The sequence below is a fragment of the Spermophilus citellus genome (assembly GCF_964194105.1).
Source record: "Spermophilus citellus genome assembly, chromosome: 7".
Taxonomy (NCBI): domain Eukaryota; kingdom Metazoa; phylum Chordata; class Mammalia; order Rodentia; family Sciuridae; genus Spermophilus; species Spermophilus citellus.
Genome location: NC_138188.1, coordinates 113,118,516 through 113,145,630, shown reverse-complemented (window position 1 = coordinate 113,145,630; position 27,115 = coordinate 113,118,516). Strand labels below are relative to the sequence as shown.

The 27,115-nt window shown below is 45.0% G+C and overlaps 1 protein-coding gene across 6 annotated transcripts in view; it reads right to left on the bottom strand.

Moving 5' to 3' along the window:
- Positions 1-5,987: 5,987 nt before the first annotated feature.
- TMEM44 (transmembrane protein 44) overlaps positions 5,988-27,115 on the bottom strand; it is a 45,840-nt gene continuing 24,712 nt past the window's right edge. For 3 of the 6 annotated variants that reach the window (XM_081302928.1, XM_081302927.1, XM_081302926.1), the window contains exons 9-11: positions 23,913-24,071; positions 12,269-12,301; positions 5,988-8,827 (exon numbers count right to left, since the gene is read on the bottom strand). In XM_081302928.1, the coding sequence (XP_081159054.1) occupies positions 8,717-8,827; positions 12,269-12,301; positions 23,913-24,071 (303 nt within the window). In that variant the 3' untranslated portion in view covers positions 5,988-8,716. The remainder of the gene's footprint in view (positions 8,828-12,268; positions 12,302-23,912; positions 24,072-27,115) is intronic. The other 3 variants (XM_081302924.1, XM_081302923.1, XM_081302925.1) reach the window with 3 other exon arrangements.

The following is a 27,115-nucleotide window of genomic DNA, read 5'->3' as shown; positions in this document are numbered from 1 at the left end:
CACCTGTCACCCTGGAACTGTGGCCCTTACTTAGAAAGTAAGTTGAAAGAGCCCATATGTCATCTGGCCCAACCCTCTGGACAATGGTGCACCTTCCCCACACAGAGGAAGGGTGAGGGACTGTGTTGGAAGGACTCTAGTAATGGGGGCTCCCAGAACCAGATGAAAGTGCTCCCTTATGCTGAGTTAAAATCCTCTGTGTCACCTGTCAGTTCAGTCCCCTCCTCCTAAAGACCCATCCAAAGGCATCAGCTCTCTTTCCACTCCATGGGCTCTGCTCTGCCACCCCTGATCCATCACGGGGACTGAGTCTAGGCCCTGCTTACTCCCTTGCAGCAGAGGATGCCAGCACTCACTCCCCTAGGACACTACTGACTCACTGAGACTAGGGGGGTGCGGTGAGTTACTGCTTGCCCGCGGGGAATCTGTTTCCTGGTTAGGGTGCTATCAAAAACATCCTCTGCCACTCTGCTCACGCAAGAGACAACCCAGCTTTTCAGTGTCTCAATCCTGCCTCCTCAGAAGTTCATCCATCTGTACACACAACTTTATACCAACAATGCACTCTGCCTTAACAGACATCCAGGTGACTTTCAAGGAAATTTGGAACTGGACTTTTAAATGGGGATATCTACGAAATAATTGCCTCATGCTGAGTAAGTAATGATAATAACTGATATTTTTGTGACCCTTAGGAGTTGACAAAGTTCTTTCATGATTTGTTATCACTTTTTGCAACCATTCAGTGAGGCCGGTAGAAGAGGGGTATATATACATATATAGAGACACACATATATAGTCTTTTTTTTTTTTTTTTTAAGAATAAAGGGACTCGGGCACTGGGTGGTGTGGCTAGTGGCTAGAGTATAGAATGTGCTTAGCACGCACAAGGCACTGGGCTCCATCCCCAGCACCATAACTAAGAAGAAGAAGAAGAAGGAAACAAAACAAAACAAAACAAAGAATAATGGGAATCAGAGTTCCACAGCTGGTGAGTGTTGGGAGTCACCACTGGCCCCAGACTTTCGGGATCTAAGGTCAATGGTTCTATCCCGTGGGTAGCAGGCCAGCGTCAGCCCCCTGGAGGCTACGTGCCTCCTCCACGGGGCCTGTGCAAAGGCTGCTCCCTGTGGGTGGTGGCAGCACTTCTCTGTAGCCCCACGCTTTATTGTGCATTATCTTATCTCAATAGGAAAAGGCAATTCAGGGGAAGAATTTCCTTGTCGCGGTGCTCCAGGCTTTCCGTTGTCCAGACTTCTTAGCCAGTCCATCCCCTGGGTCTGACCATTACTCATGTCCATGGAGGCACCTTATCATGACTGTCTAAGATATAGGGCATATTTTTTTCTCAACACCAGACAAACTGGAACCTGTCCACCCTTTAATGCCTGCCATCGTCATCAGCCAGCTCAGAATCTAGTACACTTGGAATCTGCTTGAAAAGCAGCCCCTACTAGTCCAGCTCCTTCCTTCACAAAGTCCCAGGAAGTCTGTTGCTAGTAACACAAAATCAAACAACAGCTCTTGGATGTCGGGGTCCTTTGCTGGCAAATGTGACTGTAGTCCCTGGAAAGCCACCTCAACAAGGAGGCCAATTGTGAGTCTGTTCACTGCTATACGTTCTCCAATGCCTTGTTTTGAAGCACTTCAAACCCACAGGAATGATGAAAGAATAACACCATGAACATGTTTAGACCTTTCACCTAGATTCACTAATTGTCCCCTTTGGACACATGTGCTTTTAATAGCTCTCGCTCCACATAAACCTGAAAAAATTATATATTTATATATTTTTTATATATACTTACACACACACACACACACACACACACACACACACACACACACTTAAGGACAGGGTTTGACTGAGCTTGTTTCAAACTCCTGGGCTCAAGTGATCCTTCTGTGTCAGTCCTTCCAGTAGCTGGGACCATGAATCTGCACCATCGTGCCTGGCTATTTTTCTTTTTCATTTTGGTGCCAGGGATTGGACCCAGGGCATTGTACATGATTGGCAAGCCCTCTGCCACTTAAATCTATCTCCAACACTGTCTCCCATCCCTACCCCAGCTGTTTTTCAAATGCCTTTTTTCTTATTCAGAATAAGAACTCTGGAAAAATTCTGCCCCCTGCCTTATTTTTTTTGGGGGGGGCGGGGGTACTGGGGATTGAACACAGGGCTGTTTAACCACTGAGCCACATTCTTACCCCTTTTAAAAATATTTTATTTAGAGACAGGGTCTCACAAAGTTGCTTAGGGCCTCCTTAAATTGCTGAGGCTATCTTTGAACTTGTAGTCCTTCTGCTTCAGCCTCCCAAGTTACTGAGATCACAGGTGTGTGCCACTATACCAACTTCCACATAATCTATCATGGAATCTAATGATTTCTGATACTAATAAATTTTCTCTTGTAATTACTAATAATGGCACATGCTCTCTTGTGTTCTATCTTTTATAGGGGGAGTGGGTACTGGGGATTGAACCCAGGGGTGCTTAACCATTGAGCAACATTCCCAATCATTTTGATTTATTTTTTATTTTGAGACAGGGTCTTGCTAAGTTGCTTTAGGGCATCCAAAAATTGCTGACTCTGGCTTTGAACTTGAGATTCTCCTACCTCAGCCTCCCAAGCTGCTGGGATTATAGGAATGCGCCACTGCCCTGGCTTGTGTTCTCTCTCTCTCTTTCTCTCTTTTTTAACTTGCTTTATTTTGTAGCTGTTTTTTTTTTTTTTTTTTTTTTTTTTTTTAAACCTGACCCATTCAAAGGATTCAGCTCCCTTTCCACTCCTTGGGATCTGTTCTGTCACCCCTGATCTGTCACACTGATATCCTGGACTGAGTCTAGGCCCTGTTTACATCCCTTGCAGCAGAGGGCTGCCAGCCCTGGCTCCCTTAGGACACTGTTGACTCACTGAGACTGGGGGGTGAGTCACTGCTTGCCCACAGGAATCTGTTTCCTGGTTTGGGTGCTATCAAAAACATCCTCTGCCACTCTGCTCACGCAGAGTTGGCTCAGCCTTTCAGTGTCTTAATCCTGCCTCCTCAGAAGTTCAAACATACATACAACTTTATAACCACCACCACAATAAATTTTTTTTTAAAAAAGGATATTTTTTTTTTCACCATGTGAGAACTAGAAATTCATTATCAGAATAACTTGCACTCTGGCATCGCACCAAATAATTTCAAGGCAATTCAGGTATGTGCCTCAGTTTATTGTCCCACAATCTTTTAGACTTCAAGGCAAAATGTAATTTCATTAAATTATACTATTTAGTTGAACATGATATCTCACATATGTAATCTCAACTACTTAGGAAGCAAGTTTGAGGTCAGCCAGGCCACTTATAGAGAACTTGTCTCAAAAAATTAAAAGGGCTAGGGATGTAACTTAGCCCAGAGAGCCCCTGGGTTCAATCCTGGGTTCAATACTGCACACACACAAAAATAAAGGTGTAATGTTTAATGTTTCCCAATCATGAGGTACTTATCACTTTCCCCCCCTATTTTAAGTAGTTTCATGGGAACATCTTCTTACACAAATAGATCAGTTTTAAATTGATTTCCTAAGGACAGTGTTTCTCAACGAGTGGTCCTCTATACTCTGTGACAGAATCACTTGAGGAGCTTAAGATTCCCAGGCCCTGTCCAGACCTAGGCTGGAGCTTAAGAACCTATATTTGAATATCAGAGCTTTAGGTACACATTTCACAAAGTGTGATGGTTAAAACATTAGGCCTATGAAATGGCTCTCTTCACACGTGGCCAGGCTGTCCTTGGGAAAGACTGTAGTGGTGAAAGTGTATACAGTCCTTTGTTCTGGTAGTGGGGTTAGAAAACCCTGTTTTCCACAGGAGATTCCAAGGGCTAAGATATCTGCAGGAGAAGAGGTAGAGGGATAGAGGGAAAGGTCAAATCCAGAGTAGATAGGTAGAACTTGCCAGGTGTCCTGAAGGCAGATGTCAGTTGGAGTGGGCTCAGATCCAGTAACCTGGGACTCAGAAACTGGGTTCTAGTGGTACAAAGGACTCCGCAGTAACCTGCAGATGTGTAGACAGTTCTTAACACCATTCTCAACATGTCAGTATCCCTGTCCCACCTACTGCACCTCATTAGCCTGTAGTTAATGGATTAAGTTAGAGATAATTTAGCTAAAAAACTATAATCTTAGAACTTTGTTGACAGCAGCTGGGTTCCAATTCAAAACTAATAGAGCCCTATGTGCTTGAGTGAGGCCCAGGGTTTCACACCAGCAAAACAAACAAAACAAAAAATCAATGGAGAAAACAGTTGGACAAAACACTTTGGGAACATGAGAAACTGTGATTGCGAGGAAGGAAAGAAGTAAGCAGGTTGGGAACGGAGGGCCAGGGAATTGTTGTTCTTCATAAAGTTGGTCGGATCTGATTTTCTTTTTTAAACCACGCACCTGTATTATATTTATTTCAAAAAAAATTTTAGTGTACTTAAAGAATGGTTTACAGTGCAGGCTAAGGCTGTTGATTGGTCCCAACTACACTAGGAACCAAAAAATAACTATGTGACTAACTCCCTAAAAACTCAGAGGAGACAGACTGACAGCAGCTAGCAGCCGCTGGTGGTCTCCCGGGCCCGGCTGCGCTGGCAGGAGCCCGAAAGCTGCGGACTCCGCGGGGGGCGGGACTCGCACTCCCAGCGGGAGACGGTCGCTGCGGAGTGCGCACGCGCAGGGCTGCGCCTCTTCCCCTCTTCCCGGAAGTACGAGGTGAGTGGTTTGAATGGGCTACCTGCTGTGTGCCGGTGGCGGGTTCGCCCAGGAGGTAGGTGTGGGGAGACGTGGTTCAGTTCCCACTCATATGGACAATGGGCCACCACCCTTCTTTTGGGGAGGCCATCGACTGGCCCTCAGGCGGTTGTGCAGGAGACAGACCCCTCAGCCGTCATAGCTGCAGACCCTGATAAGGACTAGCAAGAGGAGACCAGAGCCTCCTGCCAGTACCCAGATGGAAAATGCCCTAGGGAATTGGGAGGGCGTGCCGAATTCTCCAGGCAATCAATCGACGGAGGTTCTTGGAAGTTAACGCTGGTTAATGACTTGCCCTGCTCCAAAGGAGCAGTCCCGAATGTCCCATGGTTTGTTTGGCTTTCAGGGTTAGATATCAAGAAAAAGCAGATTAGACTTCTAAGTTATTTTATCTAGTATCGTTCTTGAACTTCTTAAGATCGTCCCTCTCACATGATGACTCTTGAATACTAGGAGAGGCATATGTAAACTTCTTGAAGAGTTCTTCCTGGGCACTGCAGTATAGCTTGGGTTCATTCAAAACAGCCACCTCTGCCAGGGCATTGACCTTAACTTCAGAAAAAACAAAGTCCAAGAGAATAGGTCAGTGCCTGCATAGTTGGAAAATTTGAAGGAGAATGGTAAAGGGCAGAAAAAGGAGTGCAGAGAATTTGGGAAGTATGGTAATGGAGTGTGTGTGTGTGTGTGTGTGTGTGTGTGTGTGTGTGTTGAAGGTTGAACCCAGGGCCTTGCACATGCCAATCACATACCCCACCACTCAACCACATCCCAGCACCAGTATTCATCTTAAATGGATATCTTCAAGGCATATCTGAAATTTGTCTTTAACATTATGTTTCTTTTCTGAGCGTTTATAAAAATGTCCGTTTGTTTGTGGGAAACATACTAACTGGCATATTCACAAAAAAAGAAGAAATAAATCTAACCTAGCTTTCATTTTATAAACGAGGAAACTGACCCAGAAAGGGAAATGACAAATATTACATTGAATCAGACCTGGGAAATGGAGCCTCATCATACTCCTTGGCCCAATGCCTGTCCTTAAACTAGTAGCTCATGTCTACTGTAACAAACATGATGTGAATATATCATCAGATGATGCATTTACTGAATTATCAGAGGGACATAAGAAAACTAGTTCTTCAGGCTCTATACAGGCTCTTTAGAAAATTAGAGTCATCAGAATTCTCCCTAAATTATACAAACTTCTTCGGCAGATGAAATTTCGGTTGTTGTTTTCTTTAGATGAGTTTAAGCAGGGGCTGGATAATCACTTATTGTGGTTATTCTTAAGGAGATCCAAATCTCTGAAATCCCTTCCATCTATGGATCTGATTCTTTGGTTTCACTGTCTTTCAGCATATGTGTCCAAAAATATAGGGAGGAGGGAAACTAATCACTCTTCAAAATCTGCTGTTAGTCGGGTATAATGCACTTCATTTATGGTAATTCACTTAGTCATTACCATAAGCTTTCTAGGGAGGTTTCCCAGTCTGTCTTAAGAGTTCACAAAGGTTAGGTAACATGCTTTGGGCCATGTAGATAATAGGTAAGACAACTAAGACATATTACACCATCTCTTCTCTGGATAGGATGATTGCATGGTTTGTTCCCAGCCCTTCCAGTGGAGGTAACTCTTTGCATTGCTTAGTGGGTCCTCAGGGCAAGGACCTTTCATAGTCTTTGTGGCCAGAGTAATAGCTAAAAATAAAGCTGCTCTCCTACTAGGAGAAAGTCGTTTTGGTTGGTACCTCTTTACAAAGGTCCTGGGGTTCTAGAGCTTTGCATACAGGCAGGTTCTCACTAAACAATAAAGCCAAACTTTACTTCCTAAACTCCCAGGGTGGTTCACTGTGGATGAAGAGACTTGAGACAATCTGCGACCATAATGATAGTAACTGGTTTGTGAAGGGAAAAGACTGGGATGATAGGATATAGGGAGATAAATAGCATCTGGAGCTGAAATAGTTTGTGCTACTCCAAGGCAGCAAGATCATTTAGTGTTCTTAAGAATGGCCACTCCTGGGCTGGGGATGTGGCTCAAGCGGTAGCGCGCTCGCCTCGCATGCGTGCGGCCCGGGTTCGATCCTCAGCACCACATACCAACAAAGATGTTGTGTCCGCCGAAAACTAAAAAATAAATATTAAAATTCTCTCACTCTCTCTCCTCTCTCACTCTCTCTAAAATAAAATTAAATTAAATTAAAATAAAGAATGGCCACTCCTATGAGAACTCAAGGGATTCTGATACCCCCAGGGAGCATGATCCAACCTCCCTTTGAGAAAATGTTTGTGAGTGTGTGTATGCACATGCTAAAGGTGAACTTCAGAAATGTCATCCTATCCCTATGCCTTCTGCTTTTCTCAAGCTGATCCCTCCTCCTGCTTGCGGTTACCACTCAATAGTCTTTAAATGAAACACGTTCCCCATGTTCACTCCATACATGACTATACATTTCTGTTTCCTGAAAAGCTATGGCAATAGAAGTAAAAAACTCACTGAGTAGCTGAGCCCCTCAGCAAGTCAGTCACCCTTTGGTATCTTCCATGGCTAGCATCAGCCACAGACTGAAGCACCCACTCCCTAGCCTCCATGCTCCCGTTTCCTTTCCAGTGTCTTCTATCCTCTACAATCCACACTGCACCATCAACTAGATTCCACCCTTCCCTGCCCCCAGGCTTCTACCATTTCACTTACTGGCTTGTTCCCTTCAACTCCCTTTGCCTTGGGCCTCTATTCACCTCTTCTTCCTCCTTCAAAGTACAGCTGCATTGGCTAAGACCACAAAACAAAGTTGCCTTTAGCAATCGTTCTTTTATAAGACAACCAGGAACCGAAAGCAGATAAATGGAATAAGTAGCTTGGAGTTTTCTGCTAGTTCAGAGGTCACCCAGGGGATTAGGATCTATTCAGAGACCTGTGGAACCAACCCACTTTCCCAGCACCCCCTTCCTCATGCTGCCAGGACTTGCACATGCCCTTAGGAGAAACTGGGCAGCTGCAGCTGAGTCACAGGTCACTGTGAGCCAGCCAGCAGCAGAGCGTGTTTCTTGGCATTTATCCCAGTCCCCCTCATGGCAGACTTCTGTGGCTCTGCTGGGATTCTGACTTACCACTATATTCCAGTGTGAGATGCTTTGAGTCACTCAGTTAAATTTTATTCACTCTAGTGATTGTTCCGACCTTAGCCCCATTCCCTTCACCCTTCCCCTCACATGTGATCACACTACCAATCATCTTCAAATGGGGTTACTGTGCTTGAATTAACATGTCCAGCATACCTATTACCCTCTGTATGCTCTCAGTGACCTCCTAAAGCACACAGTGCCCCTCACCTGTAAACCCTGCCTCCACACACGCGTTGCCAGGCTGGAGGAAGTCCTCTTGCTTAGAGCAACTGGCTTTGCTTGTGCTTGCCATACCACTGATCTCACAGATACTTGGTTGACCAAGCAATCCTATGGATAACTTCCAGCAGATACTGGAGGGCAGAAGCCAGGGCTTGCAGGACAGGCTCTGCTGAGGTCCAAACACACGAGCTATTTGTTAGGTGAACTCATTCCTGGCATCCAGCAGATACTGAGTTTACAGTTGCATTTCATGGGAATAGAGGGAAACGAAAGACGGGAAAAGAGGGCCCATTGTCCTTTGGATGAGGGTTTATCCTTACAAAGCAGGAGCCATCTGTGAGCTTCTAATCTTCAGAACAAATGGCATATCCAGGTCTGTCCATAGAACCCACAATCTTAGTTTTATTCTGAGCCAGGTAGACCAGCCACGCTCAGCTCCAGGTTCCTCACTTCCCTGGGCAGCTTCTTCAGTGGCTTAAATTCCTGCTATGGGTGTCACTGTAGGTCCATCTGTGCTCAGTTTTACTAATGAATGCCTCATCCTGGTCTTTGAGCTGATGGACTGGTTTTTAGAAGGTACTAATCAGCAGAGGTCAAGTCTACTGTCGTCAAAGAGCCCCTCGGCACCTGGAATCTGAAGATCTCCATGTTGTCATTGTTCCTTTCAAATCTGACATCTTCAGGATCCCACTGTAAAGAAAAGACACAAAGATATTTTGGTGGGACAGGTCCTTTCCATCTATTACTATCCCGTACCCTAAAAAACAACTCAATCTTAGTTCTGACACAGGCAAAGACAAGGACAACTGGGAGAGGTCAAGTTAACCAGGCCTCTGTTTCCTGCACCTAAAGAGAGCAAGTACACCTTTAAATCAAGGAATTAATGAGCCATTGCCCTGAACAGACCAGCCCCATTTCCCTTGCCACCTCCTTTCTACTGTCCCCCATATTCAGCAAATTCTTATCTAGTGAGTCTGAGACACGATCCCTTTATCTTGAAAATGTCTACCTCCATGCCTAATTCATTCTTGGAAAAGACCAATAAAAACCCATTCTTTGTTTTGTTTTTTTTTTTTTGAGGATGCTAAGAGTTGAACCTAGAGCCTCATGTGTACTAGGCAAGCATTCTTCCGGTGACCTATAGCCCCTCTTTTTATTTTATGTATTTTATTTTGAGACAAGGTCTTGCTACGTTGCCTGGGATGGCCTAGAACTTTTCAGTCCTCCCACCTCAGCTTCCTGAGTAGCTGGGATTGAGGCAAGTGCCACCATACCTGGCCTCAACCCACTCTTGAGAGGAAATACCTCTTCTGGCAGGAAGCCTGCCTTGGCTATGTTAGCCCAGTGAGCTTGCACCTGCTTCTTCTTTCTTTGTATTACATCTGCTACTCATCCGTACCTGCACATGGATGGCCCCAGTCTTTCTTTGGACATCTGCCTTGTTCTCTAAGGGAGATGATGAACTCCTAAAGAACAGGGCTCTCACTTGGTGTTTCCTCTCAATTTGAGGCCCAGACGATTTGTTAAAAATAAATACTTCAGCCACTGTGCCTGGTGTAAGTGCATGTCTGCAATCCCAGCAGCTTGGGAGGCTGAGGCAAGAGGATTATGAGTTCAAAGCCAGCCTCAGCAACTTAGCAAGGCCCTAAGAGACTTAGCAAGACCCTGTCTCAAAAAATAAAAAGGGTTGGGGATGTGGCTCAGTGGTTTAAGTGCCCCCAGGTTCAATCCCTGGCACTGAAAAAATAAACACTTAAAACCCAATTCAGAATGGTGGGCACTGCCAGTGAATATTTCATCATCTGACTCAGTTAAGTATGGGAAAGGGTAAGGGTAAAAAGTTTAAAAAAAAAAAAAAAGCTGGAACATAGCTTTTATGAAGGTGTTTGCAGATGATGGATTAGAGAGAGAACTTTGCACATGGTCAAGACCCAAGGGATTCTTAGTGCTACCCTTGATGTTCTAGCTCCAGAGGCAAGTGGGGACTGGGCCAAGTCCTCCTTCTGTCACAAACTTGCTTGCTCTTCTTTGGGTCTCAGTTTCTCTGTACATAAGCTGAGGGTTGGATCAACAATTAGATAATAAGACCTCTTCCATTTCTGAGCCTCTATATCTGATGATTTTGAGCCATGAGGTCACATTTAACAGTACTGGGAAACCCAGAAACAAGCAACAGTGATGGAAAATGTGGCAGACTAGGCGGGATTATGTATTTGGACAGAGGTCATAGACCCCAGATTTATGTCCGACAAAGACACTCTGCCGGATGTTCAAACTTGAGCTGAATCAAACAGTCTAGTTCTTAGAGGTCCCAAATAAGGTCTCCCAGATAACATCCATGTCATGCCAGTTACAAAACACACATTATGTCTCTATTTTGAAAAGAAAAGCTGGTTCAATTAGAAATTCACTGATAATAATTGAACCAACTTCTACTACTTGATGATTTAAAAACCCATCATGTTAAAAAGACCCCCAGTGACCCTATAGGCCTGGGGATGAGCTGGATTAGTTGATGCAGTTCTGCCCGCTGTACCAGCCACTCCTGGTGTGAACTCCTTATTTACTTGTGGTTGTAGACTTGGCTGGACACCTTTAAGTAAATTATTCCCTGATGTTATCAAAGATTCTAAGTAACAGAGCTCACTGGCCAGCCTCTGTGACCCACTTGCCCAGTGGCATAAGTATGGGCCCATTCCATTCTCAGAGGATGGAAGTGTGCTCTCTGATGAAGGCTGTTTTTGAGCTGAAGCCTGGGTCCTACATCAGAGTTCTCAGAAGGTACTCTGGACCAACCCCACCAGAAGGACCTGGGCTACTGTTCAAAAAGACTGATGCTGAGGACTCACCTCAGCTCCTACCTGCGGTTTGGCATTTTAACAAGTTCCTATGATTTTTCTTAGATGCTCGGATGTTTGAGAACTATGGCTCCAACTGCTGAAATGACTTCTTAAAAGTTATTCTTGCTAATCCTGACCAAATCAGCTGCCCGCAAACAGAAACAACCTGCCACTTTGACCAAGTGAACTCTTTGAAATGAACTAGGTATTAGACAACATTTTAAATCCCTTTCTTTTGAATAATGTGTTGTAAAACTTCATTTATTTCCATATCTGTAATCTCAGGGGCTTGGGAGGCTGAAGTAGGAAAATCACAAGTTCAAAGCCAGACTCAGCAATTTGACAAGACCCTCTCTCAAAATAAAAAATAAAATAGGCTGGGAATGTGGCTCAGTGGTTGAATGCCCCTGGGTTCAAGCTCTGGTACAAAAAAAAAAAAAAAAAGAAAAAAAAAGAAAAAGGAAGGAAGGAAACACAAACAAACAAAAAACCAACTTCATTTTCTCCCACATGGTATTCGGGATTGAATCCAGGGCCTCATACATGCTAGGCAAATGTTCTACCACTGGGCTATACCCCCAGCCCTATTTATTTATTTTTTATTTTGAGACAGGGTCTTGCTGAATTGCTGAGATTGGACTTGAACTTGTGAGCTTCCTGCTTCAGACTTCCAAGTGACTGGGATTAAAGGTATGTGCCACTGTGCCCAGTTAAAACTTCACTTTAAGTAATAAAAATATTGTGGGAAACCATTCATAAAAATAATTTGAACAAAAGATAATGCATTTATTCTCCTCTCAGAAACCATCCTGGGAGATGACAGGCACAGGCAGTTGTCATAAAACATGTGCTCATCTGCTACTGCAAGGCAAAGATGGCATGGTGACAGCAACCAGGTGCCCCAGGTCTCAGAAAGAAAAATGTGTAGAACTGTTTATCATATCAGCTGCTGCAGCCATATCACACCAGCACTACCATTGGTGACCTATGGCGACTCTCACTTGCTCATAGGCCCTGTTCCAATCCATGGATCTTCACTGGGTTATGCCTGTTTTCTGAGTCCCTAGTGGATAGTATGGGCTTATGTGAATTCCCCCAAAGCAAAAGACTCTGAACTAAGAGAGCCCGGCTAGTCCTCAAACTTGTCTCTTGCTTTTTACATCCTTTTTTTTTTTTTTTTTTAATGGATTTTGTCATGTGCCATCATCTGAGAGCCTCTAACAAAAACAGAAGCTAAAATCAAGCCATAGAAGTCCCTCCTGGAAGAGAGAGACAGCATGATTGTCCATACCTGCTCCGAGTTTAGGGCCTCCCAATACTTCTGCTGCAGGATAAAAAGAGAGACAGAAAAATGTTGGACTGATTTTGCTATCATCACACAGCACAGCAGAGCAGAGCTCAGTGCCAGCCCATCTGCTCAGGGAGCCAGGAGACAGACCCTCAGATGGTTTAGGGGCAAAGGGACAGCCAATTTCAGCAAGCAGAAAAGCACCAGTTATTAGCAGTGACAGGTTAGTTAAATGATCAAAAGAATAATCATGATTACTAAAAAGGGCTGCAGGCCCTGGGAAAAATGACTGTAGAGATTTTTAAATTAATATTACTATAAATTAGTGTTATTAGGGACAGTAATAATAATAATAATAATAATAATAATAATAATAATAATAAAGTTAACCACATGGCTGAGATGATTCAACACAAACTCATAAAACTAAGAAAGAGAGATGCAAATAAAATCCCCACCTTAAAATACGGGGTGTTTGCTACCAGCCAAGATTCAGTTTTAATCAGCATTTACTGCAGGGTTGGTTCTACTCCAAGCCTCAAGTATGTCTGACTCAAGTTCCTGGAGCACGGGCACCCAGGTCAGCGCTCCCTCTTCCAGCACACCTGCGCAGCCTGGGAGCCCTGTATTTCTGACACAGAGCTGGGGGCTGCAGACGTGTTAGGCTGATCTGTGAAATATCTGTTAACCTTACTAACTGCCAATATGAACTGTGCACAAGATCTGGGGTCATTGTCACATGAAAACAAAGACTCTGCTGTTCAACTCCTTCAAATTTTCATTTTAAACAGCTTCTTTCAGTCACACAGAAAAGTAAAAGAGTAATCTAATGAACACTAATGGATAAATCCATTTTATTTGATCTAGTGCCCAAATCTTTTCATTTGCTAAAGTATTTTAAAGTAAATAATTTCATTTGTAACTATTCTAGAATGTATCTCATAGATACTGACTTATTTTTAAAAGTTCTAAACATAATGCTGTGATTATATCTAGCAAAACCAGTGGCAATTCCTTAGCATTCACCTTTTTTTAAATTTATTTTTTAGTTGTAGTTGGACACAGTATCTTTATTTTATTTATTTAATTTATGTGGTGCTGAGGATCGAATCCAGGGCCTCACAGGTGCTAGGTGAGCGCTCTACTGCTGAGCCACAACCCCAGCCCCAGCATTCACCTTTTTTTGAGGGGTGGGATGTTGGGGATGAAACTAGGGTCTCATAGGTGTTAATAAGCACATGCTGTACCACTGAGCTACACCCCCAGCTAGCATTACTCTTTTGCTGACATCTGCTGCAGGAACATAAACTGAACATAAATGGTGTTTCCACAGCACCACAAAAAAACAGAAATGCAGATGATGTAAAGTAGGGGTTGAAAAAGCTCAATAACTTACAAAGGTCATGGAAATAGAGAAATTATTTATTTATCCACTGGGGGTTGAACTCAGGGGTGCTTTACCACTGAACTACATCCCCAGTCTTTTTTATTTTTTAATTTTGAGACAGAGTCTTATTACATTAGTGAGGGTCTCACTAAGTTGCTGAGGCTAGCCTCCTCAGCCTTCTGAGTTGTGGAGATCACAGGTGTGTGCCACTGCACCTGGTGGCTAATAAGAGAAATTAAATAAAAATACTAACCATCACCTTTCTGGGAAAATACAGGTATTCATGCAAAATGTAAATGGTAATTTATGATTATTACAGTTAGTGTATATTTGTTTCTTTAAAAAAATTACTAAATACAATATGGTGTCCTGGATTGTAGCCTAAGAATAGAAAAAAGAACATTAGTGGAAAAACTGGTGAAATCCAAACAAAACCTGTGGTTTAGTTAAAAGTAATATACCAGTGCTAATTTCTTAATTTTGATAAATGTAGGAAGGTTATGTAAGCGAATATTAGGGAAATTGGGCAAAAGGCATAAGGAATTCTGTACTAATTTTTGAAACTTTTCTGTACACCTAAAATTATTCCAAAATAAAAAGTTTATTTAAAGCCAAACAAATAAGAAAGCAAACATAAATAGGTTTTGAGTTCCCCAAGTGGATTGAAATAAAACTTTAGAATTGCCTTTAAAAATCTCCATCATGGGGGCTGGGGTTGTAACTCAGTGGTAGAGCACTTGCCTTGCATGTGAGGCACTGGGTTTGATCCTCAGCACCACATTAAAAAAAGGAACCAAACCAAACAAAATGAAGGTATTGTGTCCATTCACACCTAAAAATAAATAAATAAACCCCCAGCATCGAAATTGGAGAAGAGTGCCCTCTAGTGGAGATAGTAGTCAGGATTTTTTTTTTTAAATGTTAAACTGTTTCAAATGAATTATGATAATATCTGAAGGGACAGTTACCCCAAGTCTTTTTAAGTGAGGTCTCTTAATCTCCCCAAAACTGTATAAATAACATTTTATAGTCTTTTACATGCTTGAATAACAAAATGTAAGCCAGGCACAGTGATGTGCTCCTGTAATTCCATCTACTTGGAAGATTGGGGCAAGAGGATCACAAGTTTGAGGCCAGCCTCAGTAAATCTGCAAGGCCACATCTCAAAATAAAAACTAAAAAGGCTGGGGATGTTATTCAGCGGTTTAGTGCTCCCTCCGCCACATCTCAAGTTCACTCCCAGAACCAAAAAAAAAAAAAAAAAAAAAGCAAAAATGTGTTTATCATAGATAAATTTTCAAAAAACACAAGTCCCATAATTCTATCCCTAAAACAGCACTTCTATGAACTGTTACTAAACAGACCTCTGAAACATATATAATAATATATATTTCTAATGAAATATAATTAAATTATTCAAATAGTTTTTCTCCCGCTACATATAACAAACATTTCCACATATTCTCTCTCTTTCTCTCTCTTTCTTTTTTCCTGAGCTGGGTCCTTGCTGTGTTGCCCAGGCTGGCCTCCAGCTTCTGGGCTTTAAGTTGTCTTCCTGCCTCCAGAGTAGCTGGGACTGCTCCAGCTGGCTCCACATATTCTTAACTTGTGTCCAGGACCATGAATCCATCGTCTCTGTGAGCCACAGCATGTGGCATTCCAATTCACTTCGTTCTTTTTTGTGTGTTCTGGGGATTGAACCCAAGGGAACTTAACCATGGAGCCACATCCCCAGCTAAGTTTTTAAAATATTTTATTTAAAAACAGGGTCTTTCTAAGTTGCTTAAGCCTTGCTAAGTTGCTGAGGCTGGCTTTGAACTTGTGATCTTCCTGCCTCAGCCTCCTGAGCCACTAGGATTCCAGGCGTGGGCCAGCACCCAGGGCAATTCACTTCATCTCTACAAGAGCACTTTCCCATGCTTGTGGGAGCAGCACCCTACAGCTCTATAGTCTATACAGCGTGTGGCAACATTTCTTTCATTCCTGAGGAATCGGAGGTATGGCTAAGTCACTGAGGAAATAAGAGTCAGTGTCTTAAATTCAAGCTGGTGGATCCTCAGAGACCATCTGTCCAGCTCCTTCCTCCTGCATCTGGGGAGAAGTGATCTTCCCTAAGGCTGGGAGGGGAGATGGTGCTAGACTTGGTAGAGGTCATAATGTTTTCATGGCTAACTACACACCAGCTTCAGCTCTCCCAGATTCCATTAAACGAACTGCCTTTTGACCAAGTCCCTTTAAAACATTACAGAAAAAAAAATCTCATCTTTCTATTTTTATTACTTATTTATTTATATTGGGGGGTGGGCTGAAGGTTGAACTCAGGGCCATGACCAATGGGGTGAGTGTTCTGCCACTGAATATACGCCAGCCCTACTTTTAAAGTATATGTAAATACACAGTGCTGGGGCTGGGGCTCAGTGGTAGAGCACTTGTCTCACATGTGTGAAGCACTGGGTTCGATGCTCAGCAATGTATATAAATAAACGAATAAGACAAAGGTCCATCAACCACTAAAAGAAATTAAATATATATATACAACCCAAATTATTAAATATATACAAATTATACAATATACATAAACACAAATTATTAAATATATAAAACCCAATTAGAGGGCTGGGGATGTGGCTCAAGCGGTAGCGCGCTCGCCTGGCATGCGTGCGGCCCGGGTTCGATCCTCAGCACCACATACCAACAAAGATGTTGTGTCCGCCGAGAACTAAAAAATAAATATTAAAAAAATTCTAAAAAAAAAATAAAACCCAATTAGAAATATTGTCTAATTAGCCAACACCATGGACGTACTCTGCATCACCCAGGGCTTCACCCCTCAACGGGCTGTATCTCCTCCTCCCTACCTGCTCTGTTTCTTGCTCGCTCTTCCTTCCTGGGATGTTGTGGAGGGAAAGAACTGGGATGTAAGAAGGGAAATGTTACAGAGGCCCTGAAGTGCTCTGTGCAAGGACAAAACCTGACCCCATGGCTGGTTGGTTTGACCATGCAAATCCCTCTCCATTCAGGTCTGCACAGGTCTTTCCTGAGCAGGATCAGTGACAGTGAAGTTCTGACCCCTGTGGACAGACCTCCTTTATTGAGAGGACATAGCGTCCTTGGAAATACCCCAGGGTTGGAAGGAAAGGCCTACCAGGGCAGTGGAATTGGAAATACTCTAGAGACCACAGAGGCGGGGAGGGTTCTGAGTGGAGCTAGGCAGACTCCCAACCAGGTTAGCAAGGACACTGGCAGAGTATGCTTTTGAGTTGCCCATTTCTTTTCCTGAGAGAAGCCTGTCCAAGAATGACCCACATAATCACCCTCTACCTGCCTCTTCCAACATACACCTTCCACTTAGGGTTCTGTTGCAAGGTGGGCCCTGAAAATGGCCCAGTCCAAAGCTGGAGTTTCACAATGGCCTCTGGGTGGACAGCGCTCTGTTGCATTTCAAAGCTCCTTCACATCTGACTTTGGCCAAGCCTCCTTTACCCTCTGGGGCTCATCATCTCCACTCCAGACCAGGTTGTGAAAAGTGAATGGGTGGTGCCCAGTTCTTCAGCCAAACAGGTCAGAGCCAGTATCTGAGCTCAGGCCCTCCGCTTTCTGCATTTTCCACGGCAACAAGTGTGGTGCCTTGGTAATCTTGCAAAGAGCTGGCAGCACTCCCATTGGACCCTTCCAGTCCCTCTCTGTCATATGGGAGCCAGGTCTCATGATTCCCATTTACAGAGGGAGAAACTACAACCTGAGAAGTCCTGTGCAGGCCTAAGCCCCAAACAAGCCCCTGCATGCACCCCACTCCTGTACAGCCCAGGTTCCCCTTGGGGCCAGTGAAGTCTTCTCCTCACCCCAAGGGGAACAGGCTGCCCACACATTTCAGGATGGACTATGTTGTGCTGGTTCTGATGGCAGGTGCCTTCACCTCCCCAGGGAGGAAAAAGACCTGTGGAGGGCAGAAGCTACATCTTGAACTTGATTCCTGACCTTTGCTGCCTCTTGGCATGTTCTAACTTCCTTCTTCATGCTTACATAAATTTTCTTCCAAAATTGGCAACCTACCCCGGTACTGGGGATTGAACCCAGGGGTACTCTACCACTGAGCTACACCCCCAGTTCTTTTTGTTTTTTATTTTGAGACAGAGTCTCGCTAAGTTGCTGAAGCTGGCCTCGAACTTGGGATCTTCCCGTCAGCCTCCTGAATCAGATCACACCTGTGTGCTGCCACGCTCGGCTTAAACTTAGCACTTTTATTGTCATTTCTCTGTCTTTTTCTCCTAAAAGAATGATTTGGCTTTAAGAATGGCACATGTCCAAGGGAATCTGTCCTGGTCAGCTGGTTCTGAATGTGGTTGGGAGACAGAATAAGCAGTCTTGGCTACCAAGAGCCTGAGGCACAGAATTGGTGAGGACACTTGACCCTCTTCCGACACAGCAGTCTGGCGTTCAGCCCTGTTCTCATGCCACACACACACAATGCTGCATGCATTACATGTGCACCCTTGTGCACACACACACACACACACACGGCTGCAGAAGCTCCTGTCCTGGACATCTCTGCTGTGTACACTTTGTGCCAGTGACAGAAACAGCTCCTTACAGAATTCCTACACAGCTTACAGCAGGCCTGTGCCATTGCTGGGAACCCAGATGGAACAGATTAACTCGCTGCCATAAACACTCTTTGGTCACAAGGCCAGACTCTGTGTGTTCTAGAATCCCACAGTCTAAAAGACAGAAGAAAAGAATAAGAAGCCGTCGAAAGCCACACCACAGGAGCAGCAGTGCTGGGTCCTCTGCAGTTTCCCAAGCCTCTACACTCACACTCTCACCCTGCTGTAGGTCAGCACAGGGGGACACAACACACACATCTTTAGCAGTTCCGGTGCTGGGGAAGGTCGGCCCTGCACTCAGATGGCTTCCTGGAAAGTGACAGGCCACTCCTGTAAGCCCTGCTACTATGTTCCTTTGGCCTCCCACTTGTGGACTCAGACTCCATGAGCTCAGTGACCCTTTCTTTTTTTTTTTTGGGGGGGGGTACCAGGGATTGAACTGAGGGGCACTCACCCACTGAGCCACATCTCCACCTCTATTTGGTATATTATTTAGAGACAGGTTTTCACTGAGTTACTCAGTGCCTTGCTTTTATTTGAGGCTGGCTTTGAACTCCCGACCGCTGGGGTTACAATGACCCTTTGTCAGCAGCTGTTCAGTGCACCCTTTGGACGGCTATGCCAGGACCGAGGCTGCCCTGGTGCTGGACAGTGGGTAATGGCTGAGTGAGTGGATCTACGGTCTGCGGAGGGTGCACCTCCTGGAAGGTATCTGGAAACTACAGGGCCCAAGCAAATGGCCTCTCTACATGGCTGTTGGTCTCACTGGGGCTCTTAAACCATTCATCTGGTACCCTGGCTGATCCAGCCCGGGGGATCTTTGAAGAAAGACAAAAACAATTCAAGCTGTCCCTCCATGGTCCTGTCTCATTCCTCCCTGGATTTATTTGTAAATCCCAATGTTTTACCCTCTGTTACTTAGGACATTCAATGGGAATAATGGATAACAGACATGGCCTGCAAAGCCCCCCGGGTACTAGTCCCTTCAAGGCACTGGAGTGCAGTGGGCAACGTGGGAAGTTTCAAAGTGGATGACACTGGGTTCAAACCCCAGATCTGCCTTCTCTTCTCCTTTCTTTCTTTATTCTCTTCATTCGTGTGGCTAATTAAACTCCTCTACTCCTAGTCTCCTGCTTCAAGGCTGCTTAAACAAAGTCCTGGTGAGTCTTCACTATACCACCCCATGCCCAGCACTTTGGCAAGCACCTTACTTCCTTATGAATGGATTTGGAGATGCTTTGTGAACTGAGTGTGTGGAGACGCTGTGCTGCTGAGACCTGCCTGTCCCCCACTCTCCCTGCACACCGCAGGATGTGGTGCTCAGGACACCGGGCACACAGCCAAGAACACAACATCAAAACCTGGCCTCAGAGGTCAGTTATGAGATGATCAAGGACCTTAGGAGATGGACACATCACCTCTGAGTCCAGAATAGCTCCCAGGCCCCTGGGCCTGGACAGTGGGAGTCGGGAAGCATTCACTTGTCAACCCAAAGGGTCAGGGAGAAACCCAGGAGGTCAGTAAGAGGCAGACCATGGAAGCCAACCTCAGTGGAGTCCAGGGCAGAGGGCAGGGGCATGGGCAGGCAAGAGTGGGGAGAGATGCCCTAGGTTACCTGAGTCCAGTGCCATGAAATATGTGAATTCTGCAAGAGAAGTCACAACCCACAGGAAGTAATACCTAAGCCCTGACATTGACCTCTACACTTTCATCTTGTCACACTCCTAAAAGGAGTGTGCGTGAGGCAGAGGATCAGACTGTGGATTGTGGCCAGTTTACCAAGCACTAGACCCACCAGGCTGGGCAGGCTGGGGCCTATGTGTCCTCAGGTATTCTCCCTTTCAATGTGGGCCTTCAGAACACATCTGCTGAATGAGCCACCAGATGGCCAGCTGAGGGGGACTTGTTAACCATCTGCCGAGCCCCGCCTCCCCACAAGCCAACCAGGATCTCCAAAAATACTACTTCCGAAACCTAGGTGGCATATCAAGCATGCCCAGTCCCACATTGGTTGAGTGGGCTTAATTTTCTTCTTTACTTTTTCTTTTTTTGTTTTCCAAATTTTATACCAAAAACATGTACTACATTTATTTCTTTATTTAGAGACAGGGTCTCACTCCATTGCTCAGGCTCAAACTGAAGAACTCAGGCGAACCTCTCGCCTCAGCCTCCTGAACAGGTGGGCGGTGTTACTTTAAAAACAGACGCCCTGATGGATCACACACCCGAAGAAGGCTCCACAGCCTCCTGCTTGCACACTAAACAATCAATACTGGGAGAGACACAATTCCGTTTGATCTGCTAGTATGTGTGGTTAAGGGGAGGTTATCTCTTTATAGGACCCTGGTGGCCTTATCTACTGTGTATTTATGTTTTAGGGTGTGAAGCAGAAAGACTGCAGGGGAGAGGCGGGGGGGGGGGGGGGGGGACTGGGCTTCTGACTGTTCCTTTTACCATGGACAAAAGCATCATTTCCACTTGCTTAATTTAAGAGTATGACCCTGTATCCTTGGAACTGACATATTTTAAACAACAGATTTATAAAAATGGAGAGAAAGTAGAGTAGAACAACAAGGACTGCAAAACAGAGAAATGGCCCAAACCAGCCACAAGGACAGATCTCTGAATTTTCAGTTTCCCTATTCAGTTCTTGCCTCAGCCGAGGGTGGGCAGCAAGACACACTTGTTTCCACAGAGCGAATGCCGCCCACCTCTCCCCCCGAGCCTGCCCTCACCATCTTCCTGTCCCTTCTCCTCACTGAATTCAGTGTCCAGTTTATTCCTTCTCTCTTAGTCTTAGGCCTTGGCAGACACCCCTGTGGACCCTGGGTGTCCCACATGTTCTGAGACTGGATCCAAGAAATACATGACATGGACTCAAAGTGGATCAAGGACCTAGGAATTAAACCAGAGACCCTGCACTTAATAGAAGAAAAGTAGGCCCAAATCCTCATCATGTCAGATTAGGCCCTGACTTCCTTAACAAGACTCCTCTAGCACAAGAAATCAAGAATCAATAAACGGGATGGATTCAAACTAAAAAGCTTCTTCTCAGCAAAAGAAACAATCTGTGAGGTGAATAGAGAACCTACAATTTGGGAACAAATTTTTACTACATGCACATCAGATAGAGCACTAATCTCTAGGATATATAAAGAACTCAAAAATCTTAACAAAAAAAAAAAAAACCAACAACAAATAATCCAGTCAATAAATGGGCCAAGGACCTGAACAGACACTGCTCAGAGATGATATACAGTCAATCAAAAAATATATGAAAAAATGTTCAACATCTCTAGCAATTAGAGAAATGAAAATCAAAACTACTCTAAGATTTCATCTCACTCCAGTCAGAATGGCAGCTATTATAAAGACAAACAACAATAAGTTGTTGGAGAGAATGAGGGGGAAAAGGACTGCAAAAGGGTGCAACCAATAGGGAGAGCAGTATGGAGATTCCTTGGTAAACTTCAAATAGAACCACCACTGGACCCAGCTATCCCACTCCTTGGTTTATTTATACCCAAAGGACTTAAAAACAGCATACTACAGTGATATAGCCACATCATTGTTTATAGCAGCACATTTCACAATAGCTAAACTGTGGAACCAACCTAGATGCCTTCAGTAGATGAATGTATAAAGAAACTGTGGTATATGTACACAATGGAACATTACTCAGCATTAAAAGAGAATAAAATCATGGCATTTGCAGGTAAATGGATGGAGTTGGATAATATTATGCTAGGTGAAGTAAGCTAATCCCCCCAAACCAAATGCTGAATGTTTTCTCTGATATGAGGATGCTGCTCCATAATGGGGATGGGGTGGGGGGTGGAACCTGGAAGGAAAACTTTAGATAGGGCAAAGGAGAGGGAAGGGGAAGGCAGGGGGAGGGGGGTAGGAAAGATGGTGGAATGAGAAGGACATCGTTATCCTAAGTACATGTATGAAGACATGAATGGTGTGACTCTACTTTGTGTACGACCAGAGACATGAAAAATTGTGCTCTATATGTGTAATATGAATTATAATGCATCCTACTGTCATATATAACAAATTAGAATAAACAAACAAAAAATATATGACATGAACTGACACAGAAATATGACCCAAAGGGTGTAGAAGTCCTAACTCCAACCCAGCTCTTCATGCCCACTGTGTTCCAGGGTTTAGGGATAGAGAAAGATGACAGTCACTCCACAGCTCACCAGACCATGCACACTGCCAAAGTGCAGGTGTGTAAGGGACTGTGTGTTCTGGGCACTCAGTGGAAGAGGCTACAGTTAGGGTGGTTTCTCCCAGGAGGTGGCATCTGGATAGGATTATGAACTGAGGAAATGGGGCTAGAAAGATGAGGCCCAAAGGTCTGGGGACAAAGAGTCATCCACGGTCAGGTCAGAGAGCTGGGTGAGGGCATGGAAGAACAGGAGGCTGGGCAAACAGAGAAGGGCTAGAACATCACACTAAGGAACCTGGACTTCATCCCAAGTCAGTGGCTCTGAGTTTTGGATTTCAGGGTCCAGTATAAGTTTGATAAATCTGGGAACTCAGGACAGATAATGATTGTTTTGCCAAATGAGGCCATTAAAAACCAAACCAAGCAGGTGTAGCACCACTCATCTGTAATCTCCAGAACTCTGGAGGCAGGAGGAAAGCAAGTTCAATGCCACTTTCAGCAATTTAGGAAGACCCTGTCCCAAAATAGAAAGGGCTGGGGATGCAACTCAGTGGCAGAGCACCCCTGGGTTTGGTCCTCAGTACTGGGGGTGGGGTGAGGTAGGGTAGGAACCAAACCCGAACCCAAAACTCAGCCCTAACTACCAGCTATTATTACCATCATTTCAAAAAGGGCACTTAACACCAAAAAAGATGGAAGAACACAAAATCAGAAAGAAAGACGGTCCTTCCCTTACCAAAAAGAGACAGCTGGCCCCCTTCTGCCAACATGCCCATGGCCACCACATCGTCCTCATTCTCTTTTTTTCCTCAGACAAATGGAAACTTCCTCATTGAATGGGACAGAAACCACAGCTATGGGACAACTCAGGCATGTGCATCCAAGATGGGATATGAGTTTTGCTCACAGATACAAAATAAAGCAAAGGTAATAAATAAAGTGTATAGCCTGTGTGCTGGCACGGCAGGAGGAGATGACATTCTCTGGGACAAAGAAAAGCTTCCATGGTCAAATGGGCTGGGGAAGCACAAAGGCTTTCTTCTTTTCTTTCTTTCTTTTTTTTTGCAATGGATGGAACAGGGCCTGGTTCATCTGGTGTACGCTAGGCAAGTGTGCTACCACCAAGCCACACCCCTAGCTTTTAAGACTTTTGAGACTTTAAAAACTAGTTTATTATTTGTGCATTTGCTTCTGTAGGACTCAAATGTGCAAGCGATCTCTGATGACTGGACTCCAAAACCCAGTGTTCCCCCGACCAGATTGACCATGGGGCCTTCTTCTCAGTCCCGAGCTGGTTTGGGAAGCTCCTCAGGCAGACTGGCAGCAGGCAGACTGGCAGCTGTGCAGAGGCGCATTCCTTAACAGCAGGGTGAGGTTCACTGGCAAGATCAGAGAAGAGCACAGCAAGCCCGAGGAGGCAGGGTGAGTGTGGGTGAGCGACACATCCCTGCACCTGCCCGCAGGCAGACCCTGTACCTCCAGGTCTGAGTTGATGGAGGACACCTCAGAGGAGCTGCTGGAAGACACTCGGGCCCGGATGACCTGAACGGGAGGGTACGAGGGGGGCTCTTGCAGTGACGCGTCTCCTGTGCTGGTCTGTCCATCACCAGGTAGTCTCATGGCACCACAGCTTGCCTGCAAGGTGTGTGGGAAAGGGCAGGTGGGGACACTTATTTTAGAATTGTTGAAGCATCCGCACACTTCAGTTTTAAAAGGTCCAAAGAGTGTGCAGTGGTCACCTGGCACCATCATCCCTTGACCACCCCGAGGCAGCCAGTGCCCAAGCTCCTGTGTCCTTCCAAATCTTACACACTCTCACACACACAAACACACACATTTCCCATCTGCACAAATTATAGCACAATTCATATTCTCTTACACACTTAATTTTTTTTTTTACTTAACAATATACCTTGAGATAGTTCTATCTTAGAAGCCTTGGAGCTTGGGGGTACCATTGTGGGTGTTCATATCTGTTCATCAGTCCCCTAGTGGTGAAGGTTTAGGGTGCCACTTATCCCTTGCATTTACAATCAGTGCTGACTGCAGCAAATTCCACCAGACATCCAAGATTTCAGGGTATTCAGAAGATAAATTCCTAGAGGGAAAACTAGTGGATCGAAAGGTGTGTGCATGTGTGATTTAGTCAGCTCTTGCCAAAAATGCTCTCCATCTAGGCTTTACCTTACCTATTCCTGCTGTGGCAGCATACGAGAGAACATTTGGGAGAGTTGGGAGGTAGGGGAAAAGGTAACCTGAAAGATATCTATTTATTCTCTGGCGGGGCTCACAGGTGGCTTCCTCAGAGATCAGAGAAACTCCATCACTGGGCTTTCAGAGTCACATAGGAGTCCAGACATTCCAGGCCATGACACAGAAGCCTCAGAAGGAAATCAGCCCTGAGTTTCAGGTTCCTGATCTCTCAAAGCAGGAGGTGATCCATGCTTGGCCTCTGTTGAAGGAGTGTCACGGGGCCCTGGGTAAATGCTGTGGCCATAGGAAAAGAACGCCTGGGAGTGTTTGTCCCCAAATCAAGCAGGGCTTGGCCCTCAATGGGCTAAATGCACAGTGTCATGTGAGTCATTGGAACAGGCAGAGAAAATAAACAAAGAAATACACTCAGTGTTCAGCCCAAGAACATGGGTGAGGTGCCAGCCCTGCGGCTCTCCTCTCCCGCAAAGGTGCTGAAACAGGAACCTGTGGGCGGAGGTGGGGAAGCAGGTGGCTCCCTGGCAACAATAAATCTTATAATCTGCTAGGGCGAGCCACATCCAAGTCAACAAAGAGGTAGAGTTTTCAAATGCTCCAAGCAAGAATGAGGCAGTTGATCTATGAAGCTCTATGTCCCTCTCTAAGCCTGGCCTGAAGGATGAGTGGCACCCCTGGCACCTCCTCAAAGTCTCCCCTTAGGATTGGCTCTTTGTTAGCAAGGGATGCTGGGAAAGCGAGGAGCATCCCTGTGGCCCTTATTACCCATTTCTAGATGACTGTCCAAACAGGATCCGTGTCAGTGCATATGACCAACTGGGCACCTGTCTCACCACAACCTAGCCCACTGGGGTCATCTCATTGAAAAAAGGTAAAACCAAAAAATCACTGAGCAGGTACAATATGGCAGCAGAGGAAGTATGTTCTCTTTATAAAAGCTCAGGCCCCCAACTCAGATAGGCTTAGTCTGAAACCTGTTTCTGTGATTTCCTAACTGTGGAATTTTAGGTAAGTTACTTAAGTTCTTTGTGCCTCAAGTTTTTTGTTATTTTTGTTGTTTTGGTTTTGTGCTGGGATAGAACCCAGGGGTGTTTTCTCACTGAGCTATATCCCCAGCCCTTTAGATGCTTTATTTTGAGATAGGATCCTACTAAGTTGCTGAGGCTGGCCTTGAATGTGCCATGATTGTCTTGCCTCAGTCTCCCGATTGTAGACTTGCTGGGATTGTAGAATTGCGCCACTGCACCTGGATTTTTTTTTTGGAGACCGGGTCTAGCTATGTTACCCAGGTTGGCACTGAACTCCCAGCTCAAATGATCCTTCTGCTTCAGCCTCTATACAGATAGGAGTACAGGTGTGCACCACCATGCTTGGCTCTGTGACTCAACATAATTATTATTAGTTAAGATTAAAAAATAGATTAATAATAGTAATCTACTTCAGGGGCTGTTGTGATAATTTATATTAATATTAACAACTGTTTATAAAGCAATTACTTGGAGTCAGCCATGGTGCTCACTTAGAGGATGGGCAGCATAGTGGGGCAGGGCACAAGCTCAGGTAGAAGCAGGTCTCAATACTGGATCTACTACCATTAAGCTATGGACCTAAGCAAATTGTATACTCTTTCTGTACCCCAGTTTCCTTGTGTGTAAAATGAGAATAATATCTCAAGGGTTGACAATGAGGGTAAAAATGTCAATCTTTGTAAAGGACTTAGATCAGCACTCTATCCCATAAGCACACCAGGTAGTGTTCATGGTTACTGTTTGCTCAGAACCTGGCAAGTAGCCCTCACTCAGTAAGCAGCTGCCGTGCCAGCCCAGGAGCCTTAGGAAGGGCTTTCTGCCAAGGCTGGATGGACTGTGGGGCTCTGGGCTCCCCTCCTGGTCTCGCCCTCTGGTGGACACAGACGGAAGAGCCGGCAGAAGCTCAAACCAGCTGGGGGCTTCAGTTGCTCCCCATGAAAGAGGAACGTGTGTCCCTAGCAGGGACCCAGGCAACCCTGACTTACAGAATCAGTTACAGTGAACATACCTTTTGCCCCTTCTTTCCTGCGGTGCTGGGGATGGAACCCAGGGCCTTGTGTGTGCCAGGCATGTTCTCTACCACATAGTACGTGCCAGCCTCGTACACGGCTTCTTTTTCAGAAGTTAGTTCCATACTTTAAAATCGTCTAGTGCAAAGCTTTGGCCAAATGCCACCAGAGTTCCCCGTGTCCTCCTGAGGGCTTCCCACAACCCACCCACCCTCCTCCTTATGGTCAGAAGGATGGTTTTGTGGCTGAAGTGGATTCTTTAATTGTGATAGCATGCTCTAACTCTGACCTTCGCTTATCACACAGGGGTGGCTGCATCCAACATCCAAGGAACAACAATAGCCAGGAGTAAAGCTTATAGGTCAGGCCAAACTCACTCCCAGCACCAGTGTCCTCTGGGCAGCTGGGCAGGGACCACATTGCTGAGCATGCG